The sequence below is a fragment of the Melospiza georgiana genome, chromosome 3 (genome assembly GCF_028018845.1).
Source record: "Melospiza georgiana isolate bMelGeo1 chromosome 3, bMelGeo1.pri, whole genome shotgun sequence".
Classification (NCBI taxonomy): domain Eukaryota; kingdom Metazoa; phylum Chordata; class Aves; order Passeriformes; family Passerellidae; genus Melospiza; species Melospiza georgiana.
Window position 1 is genome coordinate 61,050,989 of NC_080432.1, and position 17,172 is coordinate 61,068,160.

General features: G+C 35.0%; 1 protein-coding gene across 4 annotated transcripts in view; it reads right to left on the reverse strand.

The window, feature by feature from the left end:
- Positions 1 to 17,172, reverse strand: part of STXBP5 (syntaxin binding protein 5) — a 104,300-nt gene that overhangs the window by 11,924 nt on the left and 75,204 nt on the right. Inside the window, exons 19-22 of one of the 4 annotated variants that reach the window (XM_058019356.1) lie at positions 16,782 to 16,844; positions 6,425 to 6,475; positions 2,088 to 2,327; positions 327 to 690 (exon numbers count right to left, since the gene is read on the reverse strand). In XM_058019356.1, the coding sequence (XP_057875339.1) occupies positions 327 to 690; positions 2,088 to 2,327; positions 6,425 to 6,475; positions 16,782 to 16,844 (718 nt within the window). Of the gene's footprint in view, positions 1 to 326; positions 691 to 2,087; positions 2,328 to 6,424; positions 6,476 to 16,781; positions 16,848 to 17,172 lie in introns of all 4 variants that reach the window. The other 3 variants (XM_058019355.1, XM_058019358.1, XM_058019357.1) reach the window with 3 other exon arrangements.

Genomic DNA, 17,172 nt, shown 5'->3' on the forward strand with positions numbered 1-17,172 from the left:
AAGCTAAAGGTCTGACTGAAGGCACTTTTCTTCATCAGGAAGTAAATTCAACTTTTAGACAAACTTAAAGTCATGGACCTATATCACCTGTTTGGAACTGTGTGTTGAATCAGTGTAGCTTGAGCTAAAGTGGTAAACTTTTTCATGTGTTAAAGACATAACTAACAGGAATGTGCAGTCAAAATTATTCAAGCTTAAGTATTAGAGAATGATCAACACTGAGTGAATGTAATTTTTTTTAAATTCACCATCCTGCGGAAAAGGAACCTTTCTGTGTAGCAGAGGACTATTTCTTTTTGTATAAGTTACTATCAAACAGGTCTTACCTAAAAGTCATAATATGTCCATTGGCACAAAAACATGCAAGGCAGATACTGTTACTCAACGACACTATGTCTCCACGAAGAACAAAAGAAGTCTCTGTTATATTTTGCTTATAAATACAGTTCTGGGATGGCAGTGAGATAACTTTTGCTTGCTTTTCTGAACATATCACTGCATATTGGTTTTCACTGATTTCCTGAGAGGAAGAAGGGGACACTGAGACAGGTCGTCGCTTTTTTGCTTTTTCTTTTTCATCTTTATCTTCATGGTGTTCTCTCCAGGTTTCATGTGCTGGTGGGACCAAAGATCCTGTGGTATCCAAAAAAGCCATTCTCAAGATTGCCCCTTTTAGCCTCAGGATGGTTCCTAGGAAAGAGTAGTTGAGCACATTTCTAAAACAGTTCTCCTAAATTGCTTTCCAAGCTACAAAATACTCCTTTAAGAAGCTAGGAGAATGAAAAGAAAAGAAGAACTTCAGTTTGCCTCCCTAGCAAAACAGATGTATACAAACCTTGGGCATTTATCTAAAACTAATGAAGCACAAATGTAATCAGGAAAATGTTAAACCAGTTTTCAAGGGTAAAGTGGCTGCACACTCTTTTATTAACTTCAAGGGAAATGTATTTGTATTTAAGTTCAGTGTCACAAATGCAACTCATTTAATTCTCTCCTGATGAGTACACAGTATATTTAATATCAGCAATCAATGTTATCAAAGGTGAGCACCATCTTTTCCTTCAACTGGTTCAGAGACAAGCATGTGCAGTTTTTTTATTTCTCCCCTGCAGTTCACATTTGAATCTGCTTCTCTAGCTTGAAATGTAAAAGTATTCCCTCCTTACAGTTCAAATCATTGTCTCTGTAGGCCAGACCTTTAGCAAATCAATTTTATTTTACCTTAATTCATTTACATGTAAGTAACAACATCAACATCTGCTAGGTCCAAAATAAAAAGCAATATCTTTTAAGGATTATGCTGCAGATGCAAAGGGGAAACACACTGCCTAGCCTGCAGCATTGCTTTTATGGCCAAATGTTACCAAATCTGACCACTGCTGCCAATCCCTCACTCAACGGGCACAAATCCCATGTATGGTCTAGATGTCCACTCCTCATCATTCCTAAAACCAAATGGCATTGCAATTTGTATGTTTGATACAATCTGTGTAGCAAAATGGACTAGAGCAGCATGTTCTGCATGAGAGTGGTAGCAGGAAAGCTAAATCTATGACTAACAGTCTATCCAATAAATCATGAATACAAAATTACAACAAAATTAGTAGCTGTGCATCAGAAAAAAAAGATCCAAGACCTTTCACAGCAATTCAAAGGAATATAATTACCGCTAATATTTAAAGCTAGTTGTTCAATTTACAGCCTTAGTTTGCACTCCCTTTTTTTTGCTGCAGGAAAACTGATTGACTCTTACCTCATGACTGAAAAACAGTAATAAAATGAGCATTTGATACTATTCATCTCTTCTGCTATCTCTGTTAACAACTACAAATGGTTTCTCAGCAAGCAAACACTAAAGTTACATTTTTTTATTTTATGAAATTGTACTTACCATTTTTCCAATTTAAGAAACTCTGGTAACAAAGTAACCAGTCTAGCTTGTTAAACTTACCAGCTAAATCAATGCAATATATATTTTAAATTAATCAAACATTGAAAAGCAAACCCCAAACAGTTTCCTAAAAAATAGGAAGAACGACAACAATACTTTATCAAAGCGTCCTTTAGCCTGTTTGCTTTGTACATACCACTGGGAGAAACAATTACTGGCTGAAGAAGTCTCTGCTCTCCTCCTGGGGGTAAGTTCAGTACAATGACAAGCACTGTACCCAGCGTGGTGCCAACCCACAGGCATGGGGAAGGTGATGTATCAGCCTTTCTTGTGAAAGTCTCACAAAAATGAAGAGCTGAAATTGCCTCGCGTGACTCTTTATCAATGCTAGTTACACTAGAACTCCGGGATCGACTGAAAGAGTTGTCTTTGACATCTGAAAATAAACCAGTATTAATTAAAAAGAATGGCAAATTGGAGGGATTAAGAGAATTTAATTCTTTTTGTTCTTTAGCATCTACTGTATACTAACTATAACACTATTGATTTTTGTACCCCTATCCTTCATAAGTCATATCTCCTCATTCTCCAATTTCCAGCTGTTTCTTGAGCAAAGCACCCAATATTTGTTGCAGAGGTTGCCATTAGATAATTATAATGAAAAATCTGAAGGCATATTTTTGTCTTCTAGAGCCAGAGAATAATAGTTATCAAGTGGTACTCTTTTAAAAAGCTGAATGACAAACCTCTCTGCCAATTAGTTCATTGAGCAGATGAAAAAATATTGGTTTTTTCAACACAGTTAACTAATCTTAAGAAGATACAACTATTTTACTTTGGGAAATGCAGTGACATCTGCACAGCATAATAGCATGGGTCCTTGTAATGACCCACAATATTGTTCCACTTAATGAAACTGTATGCAGGAGATCTAACAAGCTACTTCCACACCCCCAAACTTTAGTGAGGGGGAAACAAATGCTACCAAATGCCACCTGGCACTGTTCTGCAAAGCTGAATATTTCCACTGGGAATGCTGTAGCATAGTGCCAGTAGTAGCACTAAAGCCCTTCTGGATGTCTTGCTCACTGTTTAGCAACAAGTGAATTCTAATGTTAACAAAAGTAAATTGCTGCTCCACTCTTGCTGCATGCTGTCTGTAGGTGTGGCAATACCTGATACATCAGCAGACACTGAATTTATCTATGCATTCACATATTAATGCTGTACTTACATTCTTATTTCATAATTACAAAGTTTTAACACAAGACAGCCCTCACCAGCAAAAGTTGGATGCAATTTATATTATGCTTTAAAAAAAACCCTCAGAAAATCTTTTGAGTAGGGTATAGATGCAATTGACATTTTAAAGCAGGATTAAGAGCTAAAGAACAACATTCAACCATGTACTATTTGGAACTACTATGTTAGTTTCATTAAATTATTGAAAAACTTTCTACAAGGAATATCTAACATGCAATTGGAAAACATACATACTAGATTTCAACTGACTAAATACACACATCTACTTAACACAGTGAATCTTCTGAGGAATTTCCTCATTCCAACAAGGATAGAAAAAAACCATTGTCCTGTTGAATTTTAGCTGTCAAATATAAAATATGGATTATAGGAACTAACTCCACCAGATGTTGACATACTAAGTTTTCACATTAAAAACAATAAATCCAGTGTAAAACAATGAAAACAATAATTTGTTTTTATAAGTCTTCTAATGACCACCACCTCTTATGATGCTTGTTTTTTTCAGGCTTCAGTATTTACTAATTTAATTTTTTTTTCAATTTTAACATGGATCAATCAGTCTGAATATAATCAATCATACAGTAACTACAATAAGCATAGCTTTACATGTGCATTTGTGTGTTCTAGCTATTAGATTTGAAGAACATGTGTACAAATTCCAGAAGCATTGGAATGGACAGGAGAAAACCAATGAAAACTAACTTGTCAGACACATGGGCATTTTTGAGAGTGGACAATCCATTTGGAAGAGAGAACAGAGGGCTAAAAGTTTAACTGCTTTAGTTCATCCTACTTATCCTGAAGTCAAGGAAGAAGTTTGTAAATGGATTAGGTTTAGATGAAGAGGAAGGAACAGCAGTGTGATGAATCACTACGCACCACCAGAAGGATGGACAGATGAGGCTCTTTTGAAGAAGCAAAGCAAGGAGCAGCACCTATGGCAGTAGCATCTTAATTGCTGGATTAGAACATTGAAAAGCAATGGTATAATGCAGACAAGGGTATGATCAAGATAACTTCTGTTTTAGAAAGCAGAGAATAAATACAGAAACACATAGTTTAGATTTTATCTGTTCAGAGAGGAAGAGGAGCTGGTTAAAGCTCCAAAGACAGAAAATTAATTTGAAAGAACAAGATCATGAAAGAGTAGGTTTAAGAAGCCATGGAAAGAAACAAGAGACAATGATAAGGATAATGAATTTAGGAGAAAGGCATTTCTGTTGTCTCCTACAGCCCATAGATATGGCCACATAAGTGACAAAAATACAAGCAAGCCAACACTGAAGAACACTATGCAAAAACTGTGTCACTACAAGAAAAGATAGAAGCAAAATTAAATGTAACTGCTTAAGAAAGTGATTTACAGACCTGAAAACCTAGAATAATTTTACACAGAACAAAATGAGGTGTCTAAGCACAGATATTTACATACATGCAAAGTCAAAACCAGTCAAAAGCTATTGCAATTCAGAAGGTACAAACCATTTTATGAGTTCATCAGAAATGATGTGACAAAAAAACCCTTCCATTATTTCAGCAGAAGAAACAGCAAATATTAAGTGATGTAGAAAACACTGTAACTCTTTCAAGATTGGAAAGTGCTGAAAAAAATTCAGCATCCACTTTTCACCAGTCTTCATTAGGAAAAAGCAACACTTCCAAATAATTATTGCCATCAAAGAAATGTGAGTAGAGCAGCAGAATTACAATTGGTTGATACTTAAGTATAAATGTGTTCCAGTTTGCCAAGTATGAAATTCACCCTATACCAAAATTATCCCTAAACCATTGGTGAACATAGCATAGAACAACAGAAACATATTGAAAAGAGTTGTCAAATTCTTCAGCTCTTCTGTGCCAACATGGCCACAGTCAAACTGCTCTAGTTCCAGACACTGAGCTTAGAAAGATGAGGACAAATTCCAGTTCCAGAGGAGATTAACAGAAGCCATCTCAGGGTTAGATAACATAACCTAAAGAAGAAGGAACTGCATTCTAGAAAAATAATTCTGTAAAAATGAAATTAGAGATATGATGACAGATTTCAACAGCATTAAAAAATTACTAACAAAGAGGGGGAGTATGTGTTATTCCTGTTTATTGTGCAAAGGACAAGAAAAAGTTAATATGGAAGCAAGAAAGTTGGATTAAGTAACAGGAAATCTGTCTAATTAGACTACACAACACTGAAACTTTGTCTGGTATATTTCTAAAAAACTTTTTTATTAGAGGCTCATGAATAGATCAGAGGTTAAATTGTCCAAATATCTGTATCCCTGCCAAAGGATCCTTGCCAATCCTTGGATAAAGAATCCCTGAGAATTGCTTCCAACTTAACATTTCTCTGAGAAGGGCAAGCTGTAACTGTAAATCAGGGTGGTCCAGCTCAGTTTGAGAATATCCCAGTGCCACGGACTTTTCCCCTTGTTGACAGCAGCAGCACCTGGCAAACACACAGAGCTACAGCTCCCATCTGATCCTGGCTGTCTTCTGCTGGGCTGGTGGTGGCAATTCTGCTGCAGAGAGAGGAGCAAGCTGTGGCAGGCAGAAGGCAGCTGCATTTGTTACTGCAGGTCTACAGTTGTGCCCCATCATCTTTAGAGAACAAGTCAGAGGAGCTGGACCTGATCTAACAGCTGGCAGTCAAAGTATTTAAAAAAACTCCAACCAACTCATTTGTACATTGTTTTAGGCAGCACAATGACCTTTAGTACCACAGACTTCATAACTGAACTGATCCTTAAAAAGTTACAGTGCATTTTCAAGAAAAATAAATTCTCAGACTGGTCATCCATCCAAACAGCTGTATATTGCTTTACTTTAGAGAGAGTGGTCACAAGACAATTAACATTTACAAAATTATGCCCAACTATTCGTTGAGAGCGCCTCAACATATCCAGTTAAGATATTTCATTTTTCAATTTAAAGTGTATCAGATGGTCCTAAACAGGAAGCAGCAGTTTTCCTAATGCTGTCTGCTTATTCATGGTTTTGCTATCACAGCACTACTGATAAAGTGAGTGACAGATACCTAAAAATTATGATGAAAGTGTGATAAGCCATATACAGGAATTGCAGGCTTACCTTATGATGACAGCAATGACATTTTGTGCCTGAGAGTCCCCAAAAAGAGTGGAATTAAAATTTTATTTCTACACTTCAGATAAATGCAACATAAAGTCATGACAGCTTACATAATTCAGGCCTCTTACTTTAACATACTCACATTCAGATTTAGTAAAAATAAAATCAACTATATAAACTTACCTAAATCAGGCTTTAACTCAGTTGGCAAACTTAGCTTCCTGGACATCTTTGCTGAAAAGTGAAGTATATCTTTTTTTTAAAAAGAATAAACATAATTTTGCTGGTCCTTATTTGCTTCTTTTGCAATATTTAATACATAATTATTGATTACATTCATTGAGGTACTTTAAAGGATTTCCACTAAAGCAGAGCCTCACTTCCTCAAGTGAGTGGTATCAACTAAATCATGGAAGACAGCAAAATCCCTAAATACAGCATCTTATGACTTTGCTGAGCTTGATTTCTCTTCAGGCTTCAGGCAGGACTTAATGGATTGGATGAACTTGGCTTTGGCTCAACCTCAAGTTTTAAATCCTCAGGTGAGAGGTCAGAATTGCAAGGATGTGCAGTGATTCTTACAAAAAGTTAAGATCCCATCCCCCTTTCTTATGCCCTACTTTCTGATCAAACCTGAGACATTTAAAATGGAAAAAAAAAAAAAAAAGAACTTGAAATTACACTACAATTAATGCACATGTGTAAAAAGATAATCACCTGAGAGAAAATCCACAGCCTGAGAACCATGAAGACATTACAGAGAATAATCATAAAATCAGCAGTGTACAAATACTTGCAACACGTTCAAAAAACCAGAAAGATTTTGAAAATACTGCTCAAGTGAAAAACAGCACTTCAACTCATCCCTGACTTAGAAATTATTTTTATAGGATTGGAAATCTTGCAATCCATTTAAACGGCAGTACAATACAAGCAAATGCTGCTACAAAAGCCATCACAAATAAACTAGTAGGCATACATACCACTTTCATCTTACTTTCAGTAATTACTGGAGAAGGAATTATTTTGATATAGTTTATCTGCTAGACCAGGAATACATTCTAAAATTATTTCTCAGCCACATGCTTCTGCTTTGATGTATCATTTTTATGATCTTGCATGGGTAATACTTCTTTTCCTAAAGTAGATACGAAGCTTAGCCTCATAATTCTAGGAGTACCTTGTAATGGGTACATCTCAAAGCAGTCTGAATTCTGCTGCTTTTCTCTGTTAAAATTGGAGTTACCTCATTCCAATTATCACTTTAACAGAAGTCATTCCAATTTCTTCATACCATGAAGAACAGCATGTGGCTTTAAGTTAGTTCCACTCCTCCAAAAGTGAAATACTTCACTGTATCATCAATTATGCTCATCAATATTGAAAATTCTAGTTATCTGAGTAGTTGAACAGTTTTATTCCTGTCATACATCATAAAAATTTGAGAACAAGACTCCAGAAATAATCTCCTAATTTCCTTTATGTGTCAATGTTAAAAGTATGCTTGAATTAAATTGAAATTACTTACTCTCAGGCAGAAATGCTAATCACCTATTTTACTGCAGGCTGAAACTGAAAAGGGCAGCCTGACTACGTGTTTTGTACCCTCATCCTTGCTTAAGCATTGGCAAATACCTAGCCTAATGGTGAGGTACAAACTCATCTAAATGAGGTCTCTGCCAAGGGCTGCTTCCAAACAAGATCAACTCCAATTTCAGATCAGAGTTCAGAGACAGGAACAGAGACAGAACAGGGTACACAACAGCAGTAGTGATGAGGAGCCCCTCTTTTTGCTGTCAGCTTGAACTTAAATCAGCTTCTGGAGAGATCATGAAATCTCATCTGGAATAGTGAATTTCAGGATGGGCATTCCTCATAACACTTGTTTTCTCAGTTGGACATTTAAATAACAAGAGCTGAGGTACTGAAAAAAGCCTCAAGTATGTACACACAAAATAACTGGAGCTATTTTTGGTTTTTAACAGCTTTCACCATGTGTAAATAACCTATTTAATTATTTGAAGACCAGTACAGTCACTCTTGGCTTTTCAAACAGAAACATTTGGTACAATCTTAACAACTGGGAGAAAACTGACAAAAAAAAAATCCAAAGTTACAGATAATATAACATGTAATAGCAAGTATGGACAAATGTGCTGGATTCTGAGAGCTGATCCAGTTTTAGCTTTTTGTTCCTTAGTGAAAGGCCAGCTGTGTGAACTAAGCTGGTAAGATAAAACAAATTCATCAGACAATTTTCAACACACACTGAACTATGCCTCATTAATAGGACAAGAGGATACAAGATTTGTTAAAAAGGATATAATTACTGGAAATTGTGAATTACTGTGCTATGCAAAAAAACCCCAACATTTCAAAACATATGTTAATGTGTCAGAAACCTCAATAATTTAAATGTAAATGAGAAATAAGAACTTATTTCAACAGCAATGCTGCCATCTTGTGTTTAAACAAAAAAATGCCTAAACATGCAGTAAGAAAATAGGAATATTTCACCAGCTAATAATCCCTTTTTGACTAACATTACTCAGTATTAAAAAAAACTCTGCTTCCATTCACATTGGCTAAGTTTTACAGTTTTTGATAAATTCAGGTTTTTTATGCCTCAGATGAAAACCAGCAACATGCTAGATACCTTGTACAAAGCAAAAGATATAAATCAGAAAAATGGAAGATACATTTGGAGAGCTACAGAGACAGCACTCAACGTCAGGCTTTTCCCTTCAGCTGCACAACAGGGCAGAGGTGATGCTGACTGCTCCTGCTGCACGTGGCTGACTTCAAGTAGCAGCTGTCATATCAGAGTTCAGTATCTCCCTTGCTGCTGCAGCATTTACAGCCCAGACAGAGACCTGGGAGTAATTGTGCTCCCCCGGCACACTGCTGCTCAAGGCAACAGTGACTGTTTTGCCTGGGTTTAGTCCTACATTTAATATTTCTCTATTTTAGAAAACCTAGAGTAATACACAGGTGCACACACATATTCTCTCAATATATATAATTAGGTATCATATTAGAGAACTGTCCAAACCCAGGGATTCTTGGAGATTTCTCACAGGTCAGGCTTGGGAAGGTAGGTGTTAAAATATCAAAGACTGCCTTTCCATAAGATGTTGTGTGTCAGTGTAGCAGGAACAACCTTCAATTCAATGAAGAAAACCTGAAGGCTGAGAAGGCTTCTCACTAGGAAGCTGTGGCTTAGAAGCAACAGCCACATTTCATTTGCAGTGGGTTATCCTGAGCTGATGCTTTAAATGTATAGCACATCAGTTTGAAAGCTATACAGTGACTTCTCCTCCATTCTTCTTATTTTAAAATAAAATTCTAAAGATTATTAAAGAGACATGTGTCTTGAAGCTTTGACAACTAAGAGAACAACTTATGAAGCCTATTTCATATAACATCACACAAGAAATAACAAAGCAGCTTAGAATTTGTTAGAGACACCAAAGCTCCCTAATAATTCTATATTTGACAACTACACAAAATGAAATATTTCTACATTACCAATTAACTAACGTTGAAATCTCTAAAATTCACATGAGAACAATAAAACCATTTTATAAGAAACTGTATGAAAACATATGCTTGGATACATCAAAAATTAGATCAAAGTATTAAAAACACATTGAAAGAATTGGTCTTTGACATTAGGGCAAATAAGAACTTATTATGAACATCCTAAAATTTGATTCAATGAAAACAGCTGTAACTGTCAATTATGATAGCAATGTTTGAAAAATTTAGGTATACGCTTAGAATTTAAGAAATGTGAGAAACCTCTGTCAGTATTAACAGCAGGGATTACAAAAGTTTGGAACTAAATCCACTCTGCTTAAGTCCGTCTACTAATACTTTTTGCAATTATTTTTAAATTTGTAAAGTGCAGGAAATAAATAAGACAAATTTTCCTAAGAATTATTTGACACAAGCTACTAGTACAGTTATAAAGGTTTTAAAATCTACCATATTTTTCAGGCACCTTTATTAAAGGTTTTTTCCAGAAATGGTTATTATATCTTAACTTCCAATACAATTTGTAGCTATAATATTTAGTCATCTGTATCTCTTCATGCCAAATACTTAGTTCACCAAATTATGAGTAAAAAAGCTGAAGGTTTTGCTTCCACTGAAGTTGGATCCCAATGTCTTTCTATAAAAATGTCATAGCCTTAGAAAATAAGTACTTCCTTCCTGTAAATTCATTTACATTTAGTATATTCCTTCATATTACTTCACAGGATATTGTTTATACCTTCAAATATGTGACATTCGTAAGAGAATGGGCTGGATTCAGTAATGGCCACAGTACTTTCTAAAATTTCTAGAAATGTTTAGTTAAATCAAGTATCTCAATATCTCCAAGGAAACAATTAACTATGATTTTTTCAAGGTTCATCTTTGATGCAAATAAAAAGGAAACATGACCCAAAAGCAACACATTCACAACAGGGCTTTAACTTGACTTACTATCCATTCCTTAGCACAGAGCATTCACCCTTGTGTATTTAGAAGAAGACAACAAACCAGACCAACTGATCAAAATGTTGGTGCATGAAGCATTTGCAGAAATCTGTAGAAATGATGATGCTTTACATCAGTTGCAATAAATAATAAATTAACAATGGCTTCATATTTATAATTGTGTGTGTGATGTTACCACCTTGCAGCCCTACCACTGAAATGAAATTACTTTTTCCTTTGCTTCTTGTTCCCATTGGGAAAACACAGGCATGATATTAACAGCAACTGAAGTTACCAATGGGAATGATTTTAATTCTGTTTTGCACCACATTTAGCAGGTTGTATTTTACACATTGACAAGGAATGGAAAGACCTTGAATTGACTGCTCTGTGTGCCAGTGCAGAGAGCTATGACCATGCCATACACATCAAATACATCTAATTCATCCCCAAGAATACAGTTGATGGCAAACAATTTGTTTCATACAACACAGTGATGTTGATGACAGTGACATATTTTACAAAACTCATCGTCCATGCACATTTGGTTGTCAATTCAGTTTAAAACAATGAAAAGCAAAACCATGCAACTATTAACACAGGAAAGGTGTTTTATTTACATTAAAGAGCTTAGAAGTAAGTTCAGAAAGAGCTAGAATAAGCATGCCAGATATAGAAAACATGGTAGCAAAACAACAACATTAGTGCACAGCAAACCACTCAAAACTATGAAAATGCAAAATAAATAATTATCTTTGGGCTTCAAATAAACTCTGCAAATTACACAAATCACAGTATAACTTACACCCTGAAGAATTCATTGCTTATAAATAAATGTTTTTCTTTCTTTAGCTGTGAAAAACATTTCAAATACTTTCAGTTGAAAGGCTTCCAGCTGAAACAGATGTGAATGGCTCTACAGAATCCTCATTAGCATACTTTATTAATGCTCTAACATAACTCTTTCAAAATAAGTGGAAAAAAATAAAAAGAGGTCACAGTCAGTCAAATTTTCCATGTGTTTTGCACAAGACAGTGTGTCTGATGTTCAAAAGAGACAAAAGGGAAGCATTACCTCAAAGGACATTGATACAACACGCACAAGATTAGGTCCTGTTTTTTTCATGGTTTTCTCAACCTGAATATTAGGTTCTAGTTACTCTGAAATTGCTTTAGGGGAACATATTAAAGCTCATCTAAAAGACACTAATTTCTTTTTTAATTACAGATGAATTCACATAATGTATTATTGACAGCCATTTGCTTTCGAGTGATATTCAGACTTTTGCTGCCCCAAAATTAATTTTCCCTGCTATTTCTGAGGTCATTGCAAGAATGTCTCAACACAGGGCAAAAATATGCTTTTTGTATAGTACTTTCTCATTCTGTACCTCAGATTTCAAGGATTAATTTGCCATACTCCCGAATTCTGAATGATTCTTTGTCTCCCTGAATTCTGAATGACTCTTTGCCTCAAATACTGAATTATGATTAAAGGGATTAATATTTTAGGACAAAATTTAAATTGCCAAACAGAAAAACAAAAGGGAGACTTCAGGAAAAGAAATCTCTTCCTCCTTGGTCTCAAGTTATGATTCCACACAACCTGTGAAATAGTAGCTTAGCAACTAGTTTTACTTTATAATTTCAACCTAAACTGACTGAAGAGAAAAAATGAAATTATTCTACAATGATATACTAATTTGCTAAATGAAAACAAAATGAACATTAGCAAAGTCATTCTGCAATCAAAGTAACCATATCCCAGTTAAGGAAGAAGAGTCCCTTTCCCAAAGACAAATCATACAGCCTGTTACTTTCATTTATTTAATGAGCCAGTCGTCAGAAGCAGAGTTATTTCCATCCCAGCCATGAAAGGGTTCAATCCACCTGCATACAATATATCCCAAGGCAATTTTGTTGCCAAATTAAGACACAAGTCTAGAGCTGGTAGGTTATTGTGTCACTGTTGGATGCAGAAAATTAGAGAGTTCTGGAACAGCAGTGGGGAATACTTATATATATATATATACACAAGCCAGTTCTCTTCCAAATGAATAAATGAAACCATGATAGTACCTCTTTCCTGACCACAGCCATGTAAAAATCTGACCATATGGCTATGAATACAACATATAAAAAAGAAATGGCATCAGCCATATGTTTCCAAAACCAGCGCATCTTCACAAAAGTGGAATCACGTTGTTACTTGTATAGACTGAACTCTTACTATGCATTAGAATTTCACCCATCCAGAAAAAGAGAAGTGAAACTGCAAAATCAGAGAATTTAAATCACCAATATCCTTGATTTTTTTAGATTATTGTGCCCAGTGTATTTAGTACAAAAGCAGCCCATAGAATAACCAAGTAGCGCAAAGAATGAAAAAATTAGTAACAGAATGCATTGAAATTTGACTGTTATTTTGCCTTTTTTTTTTGCTGCTGGGTTAGTGCTGCATAGAGTAAGGCACTGAATTACAAAGAGTAGATTTTTTTCTAGTTCCTACCTATGTCATTGGTTACCATCTTGGAAAACTTTCTGCTTTTGGTCCTCACTGTAAATAATATTATAATTAAAAAAAAAAAAAAATCAATCTAAGTGTATCAAAAGGTGAACTAAAAAAAAATAAGACTAAAGAAAAGAAAAATACTGTACCCTTTTCTATAAAATTATTCATTTTTTGTTCATCATCAGAATTGTTTGGTGAACCAGAACCTACAAGTGGAGACAGAATGAAATGGATATACATTTGACATGAATGAAGGAGATATAGTTTTGACACAAAAATCAATGTATATTAATACTTAAGATATACATATATTATACAATATATGTATACATTTAATATACAAAATTATATTCAAGATTTGAGTTTAACAAAGACACAAAGAAAATATCAAATACTGATATTGGTATTCTCTGTAGCTGTATTAGATATTATAAAGTACAAATTATTTTGGCATGACACAATTCTGGCATATTGGAATTAGCCACAGAAATTACAATGCAAGGTACAACGCTGCACATTGAGTTTATTTCTAGAAATAATGCCCTCATTGAACAAATGTTTATACTAAATAACTAAATGGCCCTACTAATCATTGCTCCAGACACAGAGATTAGCCTAAGTTATGATTCAGAAAACACAGCTGTAACAATAAAAACAAGTTCTATAAATCTGTTTGGGTTTTTCCTCCCCCCGCAATGCAGTAAATTACTGTTGGACCACAGTTCTTGAACTACTATGCAGACAACTGTAGGAGAATAGTGCCACCTGGATTTTTCTGTATCCCTACCCTGAAAAACTGATCTTAGCAACAGACGAGAACTTCAGGCTTACCATTGTCATGAAAGTAAAAGATTGCCAGGAAATTAAAACAATTTGTCTAAAAATTTTAAAATTTAATTGGATTTTATATTGTGGCAGTGTGAAAAGAGAATAGAACACCAGTATTTTGGCACTTCTCTAAGAAGACAAAAACTTGACAGTTTAAATGCTGTACAATCTTTTAGGTCAGATAAATGTTCCCAGAGTCTAAGCCTATTGCTGCTTGACATCTATAGAAAAAGCAGGAGGTAAGATTATTCCTACTGCATTTTCACAGTATTTCTATAGTTCTGTGTTCCTGAAACTGTAGGATACTCTCCTAACTTGCATAGACAGGCAGTCCTCCTTTTGCAGTCCTCTCATCTATATAACCACCCACTGGAAGAATCCTAATGGAAGTTACCTTCCACTTCACTTGGACATGGAAAGGTGGATTTGAGGCTTCAGTCCAAACAGTGACTGGTATCTTTTACAGATCACATTGTAACAATAAACACCAATAAAGCATTCAATTGCCAATCTCATCCTCGAATTTTAGAGCTAGTATCACGCAAACATTTTGTGTTTGTGTATTTTACTCTTAACTAGAAAACCTCTAGACTGCAAAATGTTTCCTTAAATTTGGCCTCCATCCTTCTTCTCAAGCTTGCGAATACTCTGCAGCAAATTTCTCAAAGAGGTCCTTTCTTACCTTTGAAAGCTAAATGCCACTTTCAAGCCTGTTTTCATTCTTGAGTTTTTGCCCAGAAAAGATGTAAAACTTAAACCAAACCTAAGGAATTACAGTTCTTCTCTCTTCACAAACATCAACAAATTATTTCCATCCCAGGGTGGTTCCTCCAAGACTTATTTCAAAGGAAAAGTTGAGAAGTCTACCATAAGCTTAATCTAATTCACTGAGAGCAGAGGACAGAATCAAGGGAAGCAAGGCACAGTCCAACCTCGCTACTAGAAGTTTCTATTTTACAGGAGAACGCAAGAGCTACATTCCCCCTCTATCTTTTGTGCATTCACACTTTTTGGTACTTTAGACATTATTTTTTAACCTTCTTCAGCTCACACTCAACTCAAACAAGCAGGAGGAAGGTAGGGGAAACCAATTGTTAAATTTAGTAGTTTTCCATAAACCTTAATTTTCATCTTGCAGTTGTCTTCCTTGCACTGTTGCAGAAGTGTTGAAATTAGTTTTACTCTACTTCAACACTCAATTATGAAAGAATCCTCTTATTTAAACAACACAGTGTTTTAAGTAGGGTAAGTTAGGAGTTGTTTGGGCTAACATTTGGGTGATTCTGGAGCAGGGGAAAAAAGGAGACACTTTAAAGGTTATGATCTATTAGCTGTTCATTGCAGACATTTTATAGCAGTGTTCCAGAACCTATATTTAGCCCAGACTTTTCAAGTGGGTCAAATTCAAATAGTGAATTGATAACTATGCTCAACCTTGACAGACAAAGGATTTACTGCAACTGCAGCAATGCATAGCAAATTATTTACAGGCATTGGTGTCAGTGTGTAAAAATTAAATAGGAAACATGCTCTTTATTCTCAACACCACAAAAAAAGCTTTCATCATGAACTATACTGAAGTTGATGACTTCAGCATGCCAATACTTAGCAACACAGATTTGTCATGAAATGACATCTTCAGGCAAGACTTTTAACTAAAACTCACAGCTAGGTTGCGCTTTAATTATGAATAAATCAAATTTACTCTAAGAAAGCTAGCAAAAATGAAAATGACATTGATTGATCTAGAGGAGTGTTTGGCAGAATTTATAACGAACGTCAAAAGACAATTGTCAAATCAGAAATTAAAATTCATGTTAAAATTTCTACTACTGCTACAAACACAATGTTTTGGTTTGTTGTGTTTTCAATTTGGCTTTGAAAGACACAGGCTACAATAGAAAAGGAACCTATATTAGACTCCCATCTTAATTAGCATTTTACACTACATACTACTTTACGTGCTTCATTTAAATCTGCAGTTGAGTCCTTTAACCTTGAGTAGCTTTGAATGAAACAAAATGAAATCTTTAAAAGTTCTCAGAGCAATAAATAAAGTGACAATTTTTAGGTACTACAAAAACTATTCACTCTATACATTGACATGCATTATTAAGTATTTATATGGTTATAGCCTCAACTAGCCAATATAAAAATAATAATTCTTGAAAGTTTCATTTAAAATATTCACATACAGCAGTGGCAACTGGAAAACTGAAAAAAATAAAAAAAGGGTGCAGGAGGAGGAGTATTAAGTAGGGAAATCTTATTTTCTCAGCATGCTGGTTTCTGAAGACCTCTGATTCCACAGAAAAATAGTAATTTGCCACTCATGAGGAAGCGGAAGTAAACTTGCTCAGAAATAATCTCTACCACTTTTGAGGAATACGAAACACAACCATATGAATTATTACAGGAATTTGTGCATCTCTTGTCAATGCTTCAAAACTCCATTGTGCAGCAGGTTCCCTGAGACATAAATATTTCAGCTTATTCTCTCTTCAATCATCTTTATAACATACTCCTATTGCATCTCTTAAGTCAGCCTTGTTTTAAAAATGCAGTTGTGCAAGATGGCAAAATTTATGACAGTTCCAAAAGTTTATGACAGGACAACAGGCTTTATATAATTACTTAACTAGTAAGTGTTAACTTAATGCATGCCATCTTCTGGGAAAATAAGAAGCTGAAGATCAGGGAAATGATTATGATTACCTGACGTGGGTGACTTGCAGCGATCTTCTGGCACCACTGTACCTTCATTTATATCACAGAGACCTGCTGAAACACAAAACCAGTGTATTATAAATACAGCTCCCATTTTAGTTTTACTTCCACCGCAGTCAGGAACTTCATTTCTTATTAGAGACAAACAAGCCAGTTGTGATAGAATTTCTGTTACATACTACTCTTTTTGACATTACCCACAGTAACTGTAGAGTCACTTCTTCTTACTAAAGTTGTCTTTGCAAAATATACTCTCTCAATAAATTTTAGTGAAAACCATTATATTTTCAGCTAGACAGACTTATCAGAAGAGTTAATTATTTACATGTTCCAGGAATATATTAAGCATAAACATAATTTGTTTTGAAAAAAATGCATC